This window comes from Rhipicephalus microplus, chromosome 5 (genome assembly GCF_043290135.1).
Source record: "Rhipicephalus microplus isolate Deutch F79 chromosome 5, USDA_Rmic, whole genome shotgun sequence".
Classification (NCBI taxonomy): Eukaryota; Metazoa; Arthropoda; class Arachnida; order Ixodida; family Ixodidae; genus Rhipicephalus; species Rhipicephalus microplus.
This window is the reverse complement of record NC_134704.1, coordinates 143,252,446-143,268,212: the sequence shown is the minus strand read 5'-3', so window position 1 is coordinate 143,268,212 and position 15,767 is coordinate 143,252,446. Positions and strand designations below refer to the sequence as shown.

General features: G+C 44.8%; 1 protein-coding gene across 2 annotated transcripts in view; it reads right to left on the bottom strand.

Annotated features, from left to right (window-relative positions):
• The window catches only part of LOC119174210 (scm-like with four MBT domains protein 2), a 122,282-nt gene that overhangs the window by 71,598 nt on the left and 34,917 nt on the right, over positions 1–15,767 (bottom strand). For both annotated transcript variants that reach the window (XM_037425033.2, XM_075896000.1), the window contains exons 7-11: positions 8,876–9,023; positions 8,385–8,488; positions 7,577–7,711; positions 4,517–4,640; positions 878–960 (exon numbers count right to left, since the gene is read on the bottom strand). In XM_037425033.2, the coding sequence (XP_037280930.2) occupies positions 878–960; positions 4,517–4,640; positions 7,577–7,711; positions 8,385–8,488; positions 8,876–9,023 (594 nt within the window). The remainder of the gene's footprint in view (positions 1–877; positions 961–4,516; positions 4,641–7,576; positions 7,712–8,384; positions 8,489–8,875; positions 9,024–15,767) is intronic.

Sequence of the window (15,767 nt, the reverse complement as noted above, 5' to 3'; positions counted from 1 at the left end):
CTTCTCGGCCTTGGCCTTTATGTCGCTCTTGTTTTTGAGCAGGGTACTCAATGTGCTCCTTGGTATGCGTAACTCATCAGTGACGCTCGACTTCTTCCCGCCATTCTCGACTCGCTGTATTGCTTACAGTTTTGCAGCAAAAGTCAGGGTCTTCCGTTTCTTCGCGTTTGCAGCCATCACTACACACACCACAGTGCGCGACAGGGCTAACTTTGAACACACGAACCGTTAAGAGCACAACGACCGATGCCTGCCGATGCTACCAGGGAGGAGCTTGCAACAAGTGCGCAGTCTGCCGTTGACAGCATAGAGACTGCAACGACTGCAAGCTGCAAGGCTGCGGCGCAAATACGCCGCTACATTAAAGTGGCGCTCCCGGCGCTATTGATGTGTGCAGCATTCGTAAACGCCCGTTGCTCTACCGCTACTTTCGAGAATTGCGGGAAAGCTCGCCGCCTGTCAATAGAGCGCAGGCGGTTTGGGGTGGCTGAGTTCGATATATCCATTATATGTCAAACTTTGTTTGAAATAAAAAATCAATAATGCATACGAATTCCCTGGTGATATAGGAACCGTTCGATATAGGCAATAATTCGATATATCCGTGTTCGATATATTGAGGTTTGACTATTGAGGTTTGACTGTATTTGTATCCGATTTGGTTCCAAATTTCCCTACTCATACAACGCTACTATTTTGGGACAAAAAGGGGTAGCACAATAGCTGAAGACGGGGGGTAATTGACAACTAGGAAGACACTTGATATTGGGTGGCAACTTAGCCCTGTGCAGCCTGTGTGTCATTGCATTTCCAAACACCCGGAAGACTTCGCATGTTGAAAAAGCAAACATGCATTCGAAAAAAAAAAAGCACTCACGAGATGGAAGCATGACTTTGGCGCCGCTTTAGCACCACACAACGTGAGGTGCTCGTCCCAGCTGAATGTCTCGAACGGGTAGCCTGCAATGTAGAGAAGAAAAATAAAGCATGCAGGGCATTCAAGTGTACAGAACATGAAAAAATCAGCAAAGGTATTACAGTAGAGTTTCACTGAACAATACCTTTGAAACAAAGAAATATGTTGCATTTAGGAGCTTTGTTCACTAAAAGAGACGTACAGGGGTGCAGCATACAAATACAGTCGCCGACCAATAAATCGGACACCAATAATTCGGACATGCTCGGTAATTCGGACAGTCGCCCGGCACCGCCGATGGTCCAATAGAAGTAATGTGTAAAGACGACTAATATTTTGGACAGCTGCCAGATCTACATTCGATAATTCCGACCCTGCCCGACTGTCGCGCACGCCGAATTGGCAGCCATTATCTCCTCCGGCACTCATACCATAAAAGTATGGCCTCAGAGATCAAAACGAAAGCTAATTGATAATCTATGAGGCTTTATTTCGATCACAACTTTATGCCTCAGAGATTTGTACTTGAAACTGCCAATCTTGGAGGCACGGCTCAACTGTGGGGGATCGTATCAACATTGCGATTATCCCACATTCCGGTTCCTGTATACCCTCGCCACCCTCGCTGGGCGGCTATCGCCGCCATTCTGTCACATGTGTGTGCGGTACAGCGTTTTAATGAATTCTGCGCGCGTTCACATTTATTTTGAGACTTGCTTTATTTTACGTTGAGCTGTCTTACAAGATCTGAAGTTAAATGGCACAAACGGTGCCATCACCGCCAGTGCCGAAGGCCGCACCGACGAAACGGGGCAGACATACAACGCTAACCATGGCAAAGGAAGCAGCCATCATTCAGCAAGTGCTCAGTGGTCGTCCGCAAGTCGAAGTTGCTCAAGAGTTCAACATTTCGAAGCAAACCATATCGGACTACATGAAGAATAAGGACAAGATTTTAGACGCGACGGAGACATCATCCGGAAGTGAACAAAAGAGGGTGCGCCAAGGTGTTCATCCGCAGTTGCAAGAAGCGTTGAGCATTTGGCTTAACGCTACCGTCGCTTAACGGGTTCCCGTTTCTGGCCACCTTTTGAAGCAAAAGGCCGAGACATTGGCACTTCGCCTTGGCATTGATGGATTTAAGTTCAGCGATGGCTGGCTCTGGAACTTCAAAAAGTGGTACGACCTCGCTTTCAAAAAAATGTGCGGTGAGAGCGGTGCCGTAAATAGCACACTGGTAGTGAACTACCGCGGTGGAAAGTTGGTGGAGCTGCTTCGGCGCTACTTGGCTGACGACACATTCAACCTCGATTAAACCGGGCTTTTCTATAAGCTACTACTGGAGAAGACACTCAACCGTTCTGGAGAACCTTGCCACGGAGGTAAACTCGGCAAGCAACGAGTCACTGTCATTGTCGGCTGCAACACTTCTGGCATGGAAAAGCTCCCGCTGCTGGTAACTGGGAAATCGAAAAACCCTCGATGTTTTAAAAGGGAAAAAAAATTTGCCTGTCTGGTACTAAGCCAATACGAAGGTGTGGGTCACGCAAAAGCTGTTCGAAGAGTATGTCGGAAAATTGGACCGAAAGTTTGAATTGCTAAAGCGCAAGGTCCTTTTGTTCGTAGATAACTGTACTGCCCATGTGCCGATCAGCTGTCTGAAAGCCATCGAGCTAGAATACCTGCTGCCGAATACGACCAGTATTCTGCAACCTATGGACCAAGGTATCATCAAGAATATGAAGGTGCTGTATCGTTCACGCAGGCTGCAGGGTGTGTTGCTCTGCTTAAAGAGCCATATAATATACAACGTTGATTTGATGTCACCCATGAGCATGCTTGCTGATGCCTGGAAGGCAGTGTCGGCAGGCACGATCAGCAACTGTTTCCGGCATGCAGGATTTACGTTGCGTAGTGAGCCCGACACCGCCGACACTGCAGCCGAAGAACCCGACAATGCAATGCAACTGAAGAGCCGGACCTGCCGCCCAGCGCATCGAGCTCAGGTGCGGACGTTATCGACGAACTGCGAGGCTGCGGTGTGCCGATTCCTGACACTGTTACGTCTGAAGGCTTTGCAAACGTCGACAGTGCAGTGTCGTCGTGTGCCGAATTGAATGACGACGACATAATTGAGCAGGTTCTGCAACCGTCAAACAGCGGTTCTGACTCTGACTATGATGACGCGCCGTGTGCTCCGGAGCCGTCGCATGCAGACCTGTCTCGAGCCCTCGCTGTTCTTTCGTCGTCGTACAGCGATCGTATCACACTGGCGGAGATACAGGCGGACTTGCTTGCATGTAAGCGGAAGTGGGTGCAGCAACGCATTAACGACTTTTTTCGGCCACCGGTAGACTGAAGTGTCAATAAAAGTGTCTTTTTTTTTCTGACGGATTCGTTTTTTCCGACTTTCGATAATTTGGACTTATTTGCATTCCCCGTGGAGTCCCAATTATCGGTCGTCAACTGTACCACGAAAACCAAATAAGTTAGAGGCAGCTCAATGTAGGAACAAATTCTGTTTAGTGAAATTCTATCATAGTTGTCAGCAGCACTTTACTGTAAGCGAGCGCATGATAGTACACCTGTTGCCGATGTAGTCATTCTAATACTTTGCCTAGCGACACTTTTTGAGTGTGGTCAGAAAGCAAAGACGATCCAAATATATTGTAGCACCAAACATGGCAGGCAGCTTACAATCATGTTCCACGGACAACATAAGTTGCTCGCTCTCCTCTCGGCAAATTACATCAATGAGCAACATGACTGAAATCCCACTAAAACCAGATCGTTTTGTTGTGCAGTTTTATTTCCCATTGTCTCATAATTACTTCTGTTCAATTGTAAAATTACAAATAAAACTTCACCTAAACTCTTCTTGGTTTATTATTTGTTGGCTTCATAGGGCTGTGCCCAACAAAAGCAGACCTGTCAAGTGATTTTTCAGTCCTCTAGTCCTAGAAATAGTGCATGCCTTGCACTTTTGCGTATGTCACAATGAATTCAGTGCATTTGGCCACAATATGAACTTCGTAACCTTCTCCAAATACCACCTTTTGGCATGAAGCAATGTCGAAGCAAATGGTAATAAATTCCAAAGCAAATTCAAATGCAGCAGGATTTGAACAGAAGTAAACTGCAAGTTATAGACAGACAAGCTAAGTTCTAAAATTTGACCTTTTTAGCCTGTATAAGCACCTACGACACACTTTCAAGCTTTGAAAAATATCAATAGGCATGCAAGTAATAGGGCACACTTAACCTTTAAATGTGGCTCAGAGGTAGTGTGTAGTATGCAATGCCGTGAAACCCCTGTGTGGTTTCAAAGCACTGCAGTACTAAGCTGCAGAGAAATCACCACTGCAGGCAGGTTACAAGTGTTAAACTGTCTTTTTTTTTTTTCGAGTACTTCGAAATTTCAGAAATTTTAAATCCAAGTTGAAGGCGATTCAAATACTATAACATTTAGCCAAATAGAAGCATTTTAACAATCACACTGACCTACTTGCAATAAATCCGCTTTATGAAATCTCTTTTTTGTCCACTGGCGGCACTTAATTGACTAAAAAGCAAGAGATGCTTAGTTCTATCACCACTCACCAGGAGGCACCAAGAGAATCAGCCCATTTTTTTGGGCCCAGCCGACCGGCAGGAGAGTCTGCGATCGAGCATGGCACCACCTGACCAGAGGAGGTGCTTTCGCCGGATGCCGCAGGTCGTCCACCTAAAAAAATATTCAATGAATCTTATCTTAGAATACGTATGTCATTTTAAGCATAAAACTGCAAGTGTAACTTAAATTATTTCACAACATTAGCAAGAAATTATTTCGTTACGACGTCCACAGTGCCATTAAACGGCCACTGCAGCAGAAATAATATTTCCAAACGTGCTTCTTTTTCTCTTTTATTGTAACCGACCCGCTTCACATTTAATGGTAAATTCTGCGTATTGCACCAAAATGTCAAACATTCCCTATTATTCCCGATGTTCCCGAACACAAGGCAGACTTTACATGTGCAATAACCGTCAAGCTTTGAGGACAATGTGGCACTAAAACACAAATAGATTATGATTTTGTTCACTGTAATACAGAAGTATGCGGTCTTTCAGTACAGGGCTGCATGCCCTTGTGTCAATGCTGCTTTTTTTTCTCTTGGTAAAAGGTGAAAATCAGTGAAAATCAAACTACAGTAAAACCCTGTTAATTCGAACTTCACAGGACCGGAGCAAATGTCCGAATCAACCAAGGGTACGAATTATGGTGAGTACGAGCAAAACACTAGAAAAATGTCTCCTACACCATCAAACTTCTATTTTCAAGTTCCTGCAGGTGGCTTAGTCTACACACACTGTTCGACAATTTGCATATGTTTTCTAAAACGGTCATTGTGTGGCATGGACGCTCGTCTGCATCACTTGGGCTGATTCCCCTTCGCCATTCAAGACTTAGGCAACGATGCCGTTGGTCACTGTGCCGGCCAAGAAAAGATCGCTGTCAATTGCGACGTAATTGCCGAAAGGCACATTAGCTGGCATGGTGATTACATAGCAGCAGTCTTGCTCTTCATCGCATTCCTCGTCGACCTCCACACCCAGGGTCAGCAGCGTCTTGCACAAAGCCACTATGCCTAAAGCAGCTGGCGACTACTTCAGACAGCGCATTTTTCCGCATGTATGTGAGCCTGTGGATTGCACTTCGCAGACTTACTTCGTACTGCTTGCCTGTCTCCATGCAGAGCAACATCCGCTCGAGTATCTGTCGTCATTAACAACTTTTCACAAACTGTATCATTGCCTGGTCCATTGGCTGCAGGGAAGCCGTTGTGTTCAGAGGCAGGAATAGGTGTTCAATGTTCTCATGACTGGACACCTTCGTCTGCGCACTACAATCGCCCAACACAAAGAACACCTTCCGACCGCAAAGTGGCGGTCGAGCTGACGCAGTCGGGCTTGAAAAAGTTTGACAGTCATCCAAGCCTTTCTATTAAATATTAAACTGGTAGTCAACAAGCCGATGCCTAATATTCTTAAAACATCTTGGCTTCGCAGCTTTCCCTATCACCAGTAGCGGCAGCCGCTCTGTGCCAGTCATGTCAGCAGCCAGAAGAATTGTCTCACGCTCTTTACTCGGTTTTTGCCGACACACAGACTCGCCTTGAATGCAATTGTCTTGTCAGGCAGAGCCTTAAAGAACAGTGCTGTCTCATCAGCGCTGAAAATTTTGCATGGCTCAAACATAGAAAGGTGCACGTATAGTCCAGTCTGCCAGTCCGGCACAACACTTCCATCAACGGCACATCTTTCAACACACATGTTGCAGAACCTGTGTTGCTTCTTGAAACGGTTGAACCACCCTTCCAACGCATTGAAAGAGTCAACATTCATGGTCAGTGCGAACTTCTCTGCTTGTGCGTAGAAAAGGGGGCCGGCCGCTCAAAGACAAATGCGCATCGCACGAAACGGCAATCCAGCATAACAGCGCAGCCCAAGCTAAAAGCGCTGTTATCCTGGATTGCCATTTCGTGGGATGCGCATTTAGCTTGGGCTGCGCTGCTGCTCAAAGCCTTTTTCTCTTTTCTCCAAACATGTTCCCGTCATACGCTTGCATATTCTGCTCTTCGTTCTTCACGTAAATTCTCAGCATGCTTTTCTTTATATTTGAGTTCTCCATGACTTTTTTCGAGATGCTCCTGCTTGCAATGACTTCAATACTTTCCCCTTCGCAGCTAAATCCTTAGCTTCGTACTTCGCCCTTTTCGCTGCAGGGGTTGGGGCAGCTGGGGCCGCAGAAGACGCAGGGGAAGCCATACCAGTGTCGCTTGCGCGCTGGTGACATGCATTTGCATGAAGTAGACAACGAACTTGGTGATAAAAAACGGTGAAAGCACAGTGACGAAAACAAAATAGAAAATGCAAACTTTTCAAAACAAGCAAACAATGAGGCTGCAGATGGCACTGATCATGCACAAAGATGGAAAAGGAAAATGGACAAGAAAAAGATCGCACAAAAAAAATGGAGAGGTAGATTCGTCGGTTGCCTGTTGCTTTGTTGCTGATGACAGTCGTGATGCACAACCTTTCATTTTCGTTGTAAACCAGCGCCATATGGATTTTTTTCTTTTGGGGTGCCTCCGAGCTGCAAAGTTAATTCCTACCCATAAAGGAAGTTTCAAATCTCAAAGGTCACAATTTGATCTTCAAGTTCTTTAGGTGCACTATTGATCTGGCTGGCAGAATTCGCTGCTGCTTCCCCGTACGACCACGGTCAAAAGTATACATTAACCAGAGTGCAGACTAATCTGTACGAATTAATTGGAGTTTTCAGTCACGAGACAATGCACATCTTGGATGGGACCCGACGCCGCGGCCACATTAACCGAAATTTCGAATTAACGGGGGGCAAATTAATGAGATTTTATACCTGCTTGTTCGATACAAGTTTTATGCATAAGTGAAAATTTTTCTAAATCAAATGCACCATCATTAATCTTTGCGTGACAGTTGCAAATACTATCCAGTGATTAAGTAAAAGGAGGGGGGGAGGGAGGGGCTCTCTTATGCATGCCATCGTAACCCTAGCCGCTCCTGGAACACCAAGGCGTGACAAACCAATGCATGCACTCGCACTCAAGAGATGCACAGCTCAACCAAACTGACCTGAACAAGGAACCACTGTCCTGAAGCCAAAGTGGCCGTGACCGTGGCAGGGCAGGCCTCCGTGCGGCTTATGGGGTTCAGCAGCTCCACCTTGTGGCCGACCTCGAAGCTGTGCTGAGACAGCGGCACCGGTGGCTGCAAACACAAAGAAGAGAAACGAAGGAAAGGTTTAGAAGTTATCCTGCTGATAAAGCTTTGTCATAAGACCACCGTGTTATAACAGGAAACGCAGAGTTCAAGCACATCACCAGCAAAATAAAGAGCAGTGATTGTGATCACTGCGCTAAATTTAGCAAGGACTGAAAAACGCCAAGACGAAAGAGAACCTTGCTTTTTTTAACTTGCTATGTATTTATACTTCCCTGTAAATGCAAAGCAACCAGGAGTCATTTGGGAGAGAAGAGGGAAAGAACAAAGTGAAAAAGAGATGCCACCTTCACAAGAAACATGCACCCACAACACCATGATGGTTGCCCTGCAAAACTGGGAATCAAACCAAAGACCTCCTTCGTTGGAGGTGAATGCCCAAACAACTGGTCCAACACTGCAATTGCTTTGTCTAGCTTGGTCACATAGTTCTACTCAAAGTACCCATGTCTCAACAGTCCCGGCATGTATGTTAGCATTGCTTTATTAATCACAGTCAGCTGTGTGTGTGGAAAATGCTTGCTTAGTACCCCGCATCCCCAAGGAATCATTCACACACCTCATAAACTTGATGTAACACACTTCATTTTGGATAACTTAGAGTGAAATTGTAGTGACTGGCTTTTGAATGTATCTAGCCGATCGGTGCCTACGTCCTCACCTGTAATATGTTGGCCAAGATCTTTCCGTTGTACTTCTCGGCCTCCACCATGGAATCGCGCAATATGCGCTTCCACTGATCCAGCGAGTGCAGGTTTTCAATGCCTACGTAGGGGATAAAAAAAAATAGAATACTTGAATTCTGGTACTTGTGTTATTAACAGTTCGTTTCGTGTTCCGGAGCCCTCAGGGTATGCCACTGCTCTATCAAAAAAGAAAAGATGAAAGCTGACTTTTCTTATTTTAGCCTAATAATTGATATTTCCCAACCAGTGATCCAATATGTGGCTTCAAGGCTTCCTCAATTTAGTTAATAGATGCAAATGGCTGAGTAAATGGCCAAGATAAACCTGTCATTCAGTAGCAACCAATATTTAAAGCAGGAAAGTGACTCGAATGTTAAAGTAGTCATAATAGGGCAAGCTGTACAGTGAATAGTAGGTACATGCAATCTGACAAGTGCAAACGTCATAGAAACAGCGGCACACTCACACTGCGGTGGTCGATAGTTCTGGTCGCCATGTGAAGGCATGTCGAGCGCTTTGACCCGATGCGAGAGGTAGAAGAGCCACAGGTCCCACTGGGGGTCATTGCAGCCGTCGTAACGCAGGAGCAGGCGACCGCCCACGTTCTTCAGGACCTGTTGCACAGCAGCCAGGCAAGACGAAATTGAAAGCGGATAATTCTCATTATCACTATCTTAAGCTTCAATATGCCCTACAACATAAAAATCTCTCGTAAAACCAATGTGTTCCTCAGAATTTCAGAGAAAATTTTATTCCTGGGCTTCTCTTACCTACCTCTTTTTTTTTTCCCTACATTCAGAAAAGCACAACTGCTTTAAAGTTTGAGCAAAGAAATATATATTGCAATGAACAAAGATGACACCCATTCGTAGTAGTAGCAGTAGTAGTAGAAAACTTTATTATGTACATAATCCAGACAGGCTAGAACTCCAGTGCCCCGAAAAATATACAGGGTGAAGAGCGAAGTCTGTCCGGCAGGTTGGTGCCCCTATTCTAGTGCCACATTGGCGCGAGCCATTCGTTCAGCTCTGTGGATCTGTCGCAGCTGATCCTCCAGGCCTGGGCTAGACAGCAGCGCCTCCCATTCCTCCCATGTGCCATTGGTGTCGTGTTCTTCGTCGTGCTCTGCACACTCCCCCATAATGTGAAAGAGTGTTGGGGTGGCTCCACGCCACGGGCACATATCTCTGTACGCCATGGGATAGATTGCCATAGCACTCGCAATAAAAGAGGGATGGACGCGAAAAGCTCCATTAACAATCATTACAGATTCGCAAAAAGCTTGCAGAAATTATCTAAAGGTCAAAATTGGAGCACAGGCGCTCCGTATATTGGTTGGGACAGGATGGGAACCCACAGTAAAATACATACAGGCTGTGATTTGGGCACCGGGGAACGAAGACGTGACAGGGAACCTGCATGCGGACGAGGCGACTCGAGGCTTCTCAAATCACCGAGCCACTCAAGACAATGCAATAGATGACCCTACACCCCTGGTCCCCTGTTTCACAACAATTCTAAAGGTTTACAGGGAAAATAGGCAGCTCTATTCACGTCCTCATAGCAAGTTCAGCACTGTGGAGGCAACAGTGCTAAGAAGAATACAGACTAACACTTACCCATTCCTGAACTACCAATTTTTCCCATGCTATCTGAACCTATAGGGTGCAGCCATAAATTTTCAGACCATCCCTTCTTTCTGATTATTCATGTGCTTGTGTGCACGCATAGTGTATACCAGGTGCCCCAGCTAATCAAGATTGTGATTATTTAAAAAAACGTGCACTGTAAAACGGCACCTTCTGCAAGTTAGTGGCAGTCGTGTGTACACACAAGCTGCATTTCTTTTTATTAAGCAATAATGAATAAACTTTAGTTAGCCAACTTTTTCTTATTTTTGTCCTAATAGCTAAAATAATTGCTTTAGATTGTCAGCCACCTCAAGTAACCCCAGAATCAAGCATTTATACTTGAATTAAATCTGCCCGATCATATTTTTCTATAAAGAAACAAAAGCTTGAGAAGCACATTATTAATGAATAGAGACACACTTGTGCACCCCTACGCAAGCACTTTCAAGGATTGCTTGATCAATGCACAGCTGCAATTGTTCATTATACAAGGCTTCACGCGATTTGATAGACGCGTGTCAAAAGACGCTTCTGATTCATCCATCACAGAGCATAAAGCCCCAGTAAAATTCCACGATGAACGAACACAGCCGTGTACCAACTAAAGAATGCTGGGAAGCACTTGAGCAGAGGTGCAAAAGTGTGCGTCCATTTCATATTTGGCGTGTCCCGAAAGCTTTCCTTTCTATTTTTTTCTCGTTTTTTTTTCTCTCGGAAGAAACAACTAGTCAGATTTCAGTACAAAGTAAGAGCTTGATTTTGGGGTTATTTGAGATGGCTTGTATATCACAGTCAGTATCTTGCCAATCTGGAAAATAATAAAAAGTTCGATAATTAAAATTAATGAATTAGTGATTAGTAATGAAGAAATACAGGTAGTATGCATACATGACTACCATTAATATACAGCAGGTAAAACTATTCCTGGAGTGCACTGTTTTTTTTTTTTAAGTCTTTATCCAAGTTAGCTGGATCATTCATTATACATACCAAATGTAAAAATCTAAAAAACAAGGGGGGGGGGGGGGAGGGGCTTTTAAACCACCACACTCTCTGGCTATGCCACAAGTTGGAACACTTTCAGCTCTGGAGTTCCTTCAGGTAATCTTAATAGAAAAAAATTCTGGAAGAAAAAGAACATTGGCATGAGAAAAAGGGCGTGAGGCGTGTGCTGGGCGCTGGAATACAGCGTCGCTGCGCGAGACCCCTGATATGTGCATACACGCCATGTCGGCGTGCGAGATTGGACACAAAGGCTCGTGGCATGCGACCCAAGCCGTGACAAAAAATCTTCTAGGATGAACTGGCACTGCACGTTGGCTCTTTGAGCTGCGAATATCAGGAAGGTAAGCGTCACTACAGCGACGGAAACACTAGAGCCGCCTGGTTCTGAAGGTTGTCAGAGAAGAGGCCTGGGAAGTGGCTGTCAACCTCGGAGGTCCCGAGTGAGGCTGCCCAGACTTGCCGCAACCGATCACAGCAGTTCCTAGCAGACTTGCATCTCTTCCAGTTCGCACCAGGATGGTAACAGCCCATACCAGTCAGCAGAGTTGATCCGCCATCAAGGAAGTTCTTGACGAGCTAACCCTATAGCCTAGCGAGGCTGAAGACGACGTCGAATGAGGTCAAATGACTCGTTCGGCGGAGCAGGACGACGAATGTAGGAACTTGGGGCAGATGTCAAAGACAAAGTTGACTAACTGTCGACACGGCAAGGGCATTGAGTCGACATGGCAACGTGACATGAACTGTAAGAACGTTTCGGTACAGAAACACCATCTTGGATGAATGTTGGCTAGAATTAGAGTTGGCTCTAACACATATTGTAGTTAGTTCTGTTTCAGTCTGTAGAGAGTGTTGTATATATGTAGTGTTATTGGGTTAATTTCGAGTGCTTAACACAACTTCTGTGTACAGTTTATTCTCGTTAATTCGAACTCGATGGGACCTCTGATTTTGTTTAGATTATCAAGGAGTTTGAATTATCAAAAGTTCTCAAATATACGACTATGGGCAAAGTGACATATTGATTTCATCACATTTAAAAAATTTTAAGTGTTTTTAAACCCTAACTGACCCCAATGAACAAGTGGCAGAAGTGTAAGGTCCACAAGTTTATTGGCCGTTTACTGCTGACCAGACCTTATAAAGAAATTGCTAATTGCCAACTGCTTCTTTGCTATAGGTATGTGCCTTCAGCACAAAGCTCTCTCTACCATTTGAGAAGCATCAGGGTTTACCGTACGTGTGCTTCATTTAAAACATTTGTTTACTAGCAAAGCCTTTTTCCTTGAAGACCTGAGGCACTTATTTGTCATTTTTAGACTGTTGGGATTATATAAGCTCGCAAATTTTTTAATAGAGGGAAAGCAGTAGATATTTTCCAGTACGGTACCACAAAAAGTATGAATTAACCACATGATGAGTTTGAATTAAGAGGCTTTTAAATACATTGAAGTAACATTGGGCTAACCTAAAAATTGAATTTTATTTGAATTAAACAAATGTATGAATTATCAGAGCTTGAATTATCGCGAGTCTACTGCATTTGTATGCATGTAGGATGTAGTGGCCAGATACTGCACCAGTGGCCAATCCTTCTCCAGTGAGGGAGTGCGTCACCGGCAGTGTTCGCCGGTAGTGCCACACCCCAGACCTCCTAAGCAGTTCCATCACCACATGGATTTTTTTTTTAAATTCGGTTGGAAACTGCGCGGCACCAGGATTCGAACCACAGGCCTCTTGCATGCGAGGCTGATGCTCTAACCACTACGCCATCGCCATCGACATGGGCCGGGTACGTAGTGCGCAGACAGGATAACTGCTGGTCGTTAAGGCAGTGGTGGAAGTGGCTTTTGGCATTTCGGAGCAGCTTTCGGAGCAGAAAAATGAAAGTTTGGAGCAAAAATTAGTGCGCTTGGAGCACAAAAATGTCCTGTTTGTAGCAAGCTAACTACTGTTTGGAGCAGTCTTACCGCAGCAGGTAGGTACCGATATGTGCATGGAACACGACAAATAAGTTTTATTTTAAAAATAATTGCATTTATTATTGATCATATATTGCACTTAACAAATTTTCCAACTAAAGTATGAACACATTTACTGAACACACAACATTTGTAGAATGCCTGCTATTTTTGCACTATCAGGTATCATTTTACAGTTATTACAATGCAATACTATCACAGAAAAGCTCTCACGTGAGTCTCTAAACAGAGTACTTCAGCTCTAAAAAAGAAGTAAACATCACAGTGACATTCACATGCAAACCTCATAACTGAGACTAGTCCTATAGGCGCGCACAGCTTTTCTTTTTCTTTGAATCTTCAAGCTTGATAAGACTGCTAGCAAGTTTTGCCTGACCCTCCTTGAGCAATGCTTGTCCACTTTCAATATCATCAAACTTCTTAGCCTTCATCCCTTTTGCAATAAGCAGTTCTGCATTGGCTAGCATCTTCTTAGCAGAATTGATATCCATCTGTATACTTCGCTGCTCATCCACTTTGCTTCCTACGGAGTCTTGGTGAAGCTTGGCTTTCTTGGCTGAGGGTTCACATTCTGCAGACACATGTTCCTGGTACTTTTTAAATGAGCCCTTTACCGCTTTGATCATATCCGGCTTTAGAGGAACGGCTGAGGCATCTTGGCCATACCGGCTACAAAATGATTTAGTAGCACGCAATCCATTTACACTTGCAATTGAAAGGTTACTTCGCTCATGGAGAAGACGGCGATTTTCACTAAATACCCTTTCAACGTCAGCATTGCCATGCGCAAGCGACAGCATAGCTTTAACAAATTTCACTGTTCGGGGGTACTTGGGACCCCCGTCTTTTGACAAGAGGCTGAATATGTGTTGCCAAGCATCGTCGAGACGCTTGTGTGGATTAGAGGAAAACTCTTCTGTGGAGAGGAGCGTTAGTTCGTCCATCAGAGCAGACACTTTCTGCGGTGGTACCACTTCTGGCACTTGTTGTGCCAAATTCCTGAGTGCCACAATGGCGCTCTACTCCTTGACAGCACTTGGATGAATGCTCTTGAGATCTTTAAGCAGCTGATTGCCAAAGGGCAGCCTTGAAAGCAGATACTTCGCAACGTGAATGTAAAAGCTAGGTGCACCTATTCTAAACATCTTCTTCTCTTCAGGCGTGAAAGAATTAATGGAATTTTCAGTGTCTCCACCAATTTCAACTACCTGTTTCCAATTCGCAGAGCACTCTACATTAAGGAATTGAAGTTCCACTCCTGTGAAGTCCCTGTATGCACCGATCAGTAGCAAACGTCCCAGAATTCTTTTCACAAGCTTCACCATTTCTTCATACAATATATGGAGGAGTGGCTTCCGTCGTTGAAATAACGTCAATAACTCAACAAATACATCTGCGACATTTCGAAGAAAGATTGCCTTGGGAAGTAGATCCTTTTTCATTAGATTTTCCTTCAGACGCCTATAAATATTGCCACCCGCTCGACTTTTTTGTTGGGCACCCAGAACTGTTTCCTTGACAGCTTCATGTTGCTGGATAAATCGATCCAAAGCTGAACTCAGCGTCAGCCATCGCGAGCTCACATGCCGCAGAAGGACATTTTCAGGCAAGCCTAGGAATCTGTGTTGCCTTCAGCGTAGCACTTTGTACGGCTGAATTTTTGAAAAAGTGATATATGTCAAGCAACGTTGTTCCTACAGTATCACCAAATGCTTCGAGACCTTTTGCAAATGCATTATGCACCTTGTGCAAACTACATTCACCAATGTCCAGCAAAGCTGGATTCACATCTTCTTTCAAACGTTTTTTCAAACTTCGCATGACGTTGGGCCCGTCACTGTAAAAGCAGAGCATGTTCCTTGCAGGCAAATCTTGCAGGGCTTCTTTGACATGTGCCAGCAAGATTTTTGTTGTTGCAGAGCCCAAGTGATAAGAGCGCAAATGCTCAACAACAACACGCTTTGTGTATCAGAAAAATATCTGGCCATCACGTCCAGCTGCTGGCGGCGTTGCTCTGGGAGCGGTGTTTCGTCGATCTGAATTGTATAATATGTGTGTGGCCTGTTCAGTTCATCTGTGACTGCCTTCGTAAATATGGACCTAGGCCATCTGAAATTATGTATGATAGCTTCTTCCTACCACACTGGAACTCCTTGGCTATTTTAGAGTCTAAGTCTTTTAGAGTCTAAGTCTTTAGAGTCTAAGTCTTTGGCTATTTTAGAGTATAAAGGCGCCTCTCCGCAAACGGAAAGTCGGGCATGTTGCGCCTGATTACGTCCCACTACCCTCAGACGCTCGCGCTCAGTCCTGCCTGGTACAAGTGCGCGCGACTGCTTACATATTAGGAGGCGCAATTCCGACCGACATCAAACCCCGCTGCGTTCTCGTTTGGCTTCTCCGTGCACACCGCTCCGCCGCAACCGATGTACTTTAAAGGTCAATTGCCCACTCGGATATTCGACTGATTTCAAGCTCTGGTGTTCCCTGCTTGGTGATGCGCTGCCACACTATAGCACAAAGAATAATTGAAATAGGTATCGCAAGGCGCGGTAATATCATTATACAATGCTATGATTATATAAAAATCTACGGCGACAGGCGCGCTGTTAATTTTCACAACCGCGTTTCATATGCTACCGACCAATTTTAAAAAATCCAAAATTCGATATATTATGAGTTCAGTCAGTACAGATAAGCGCGATATGGCCCATATCAAGGTTACACGATATTAACTTCATGC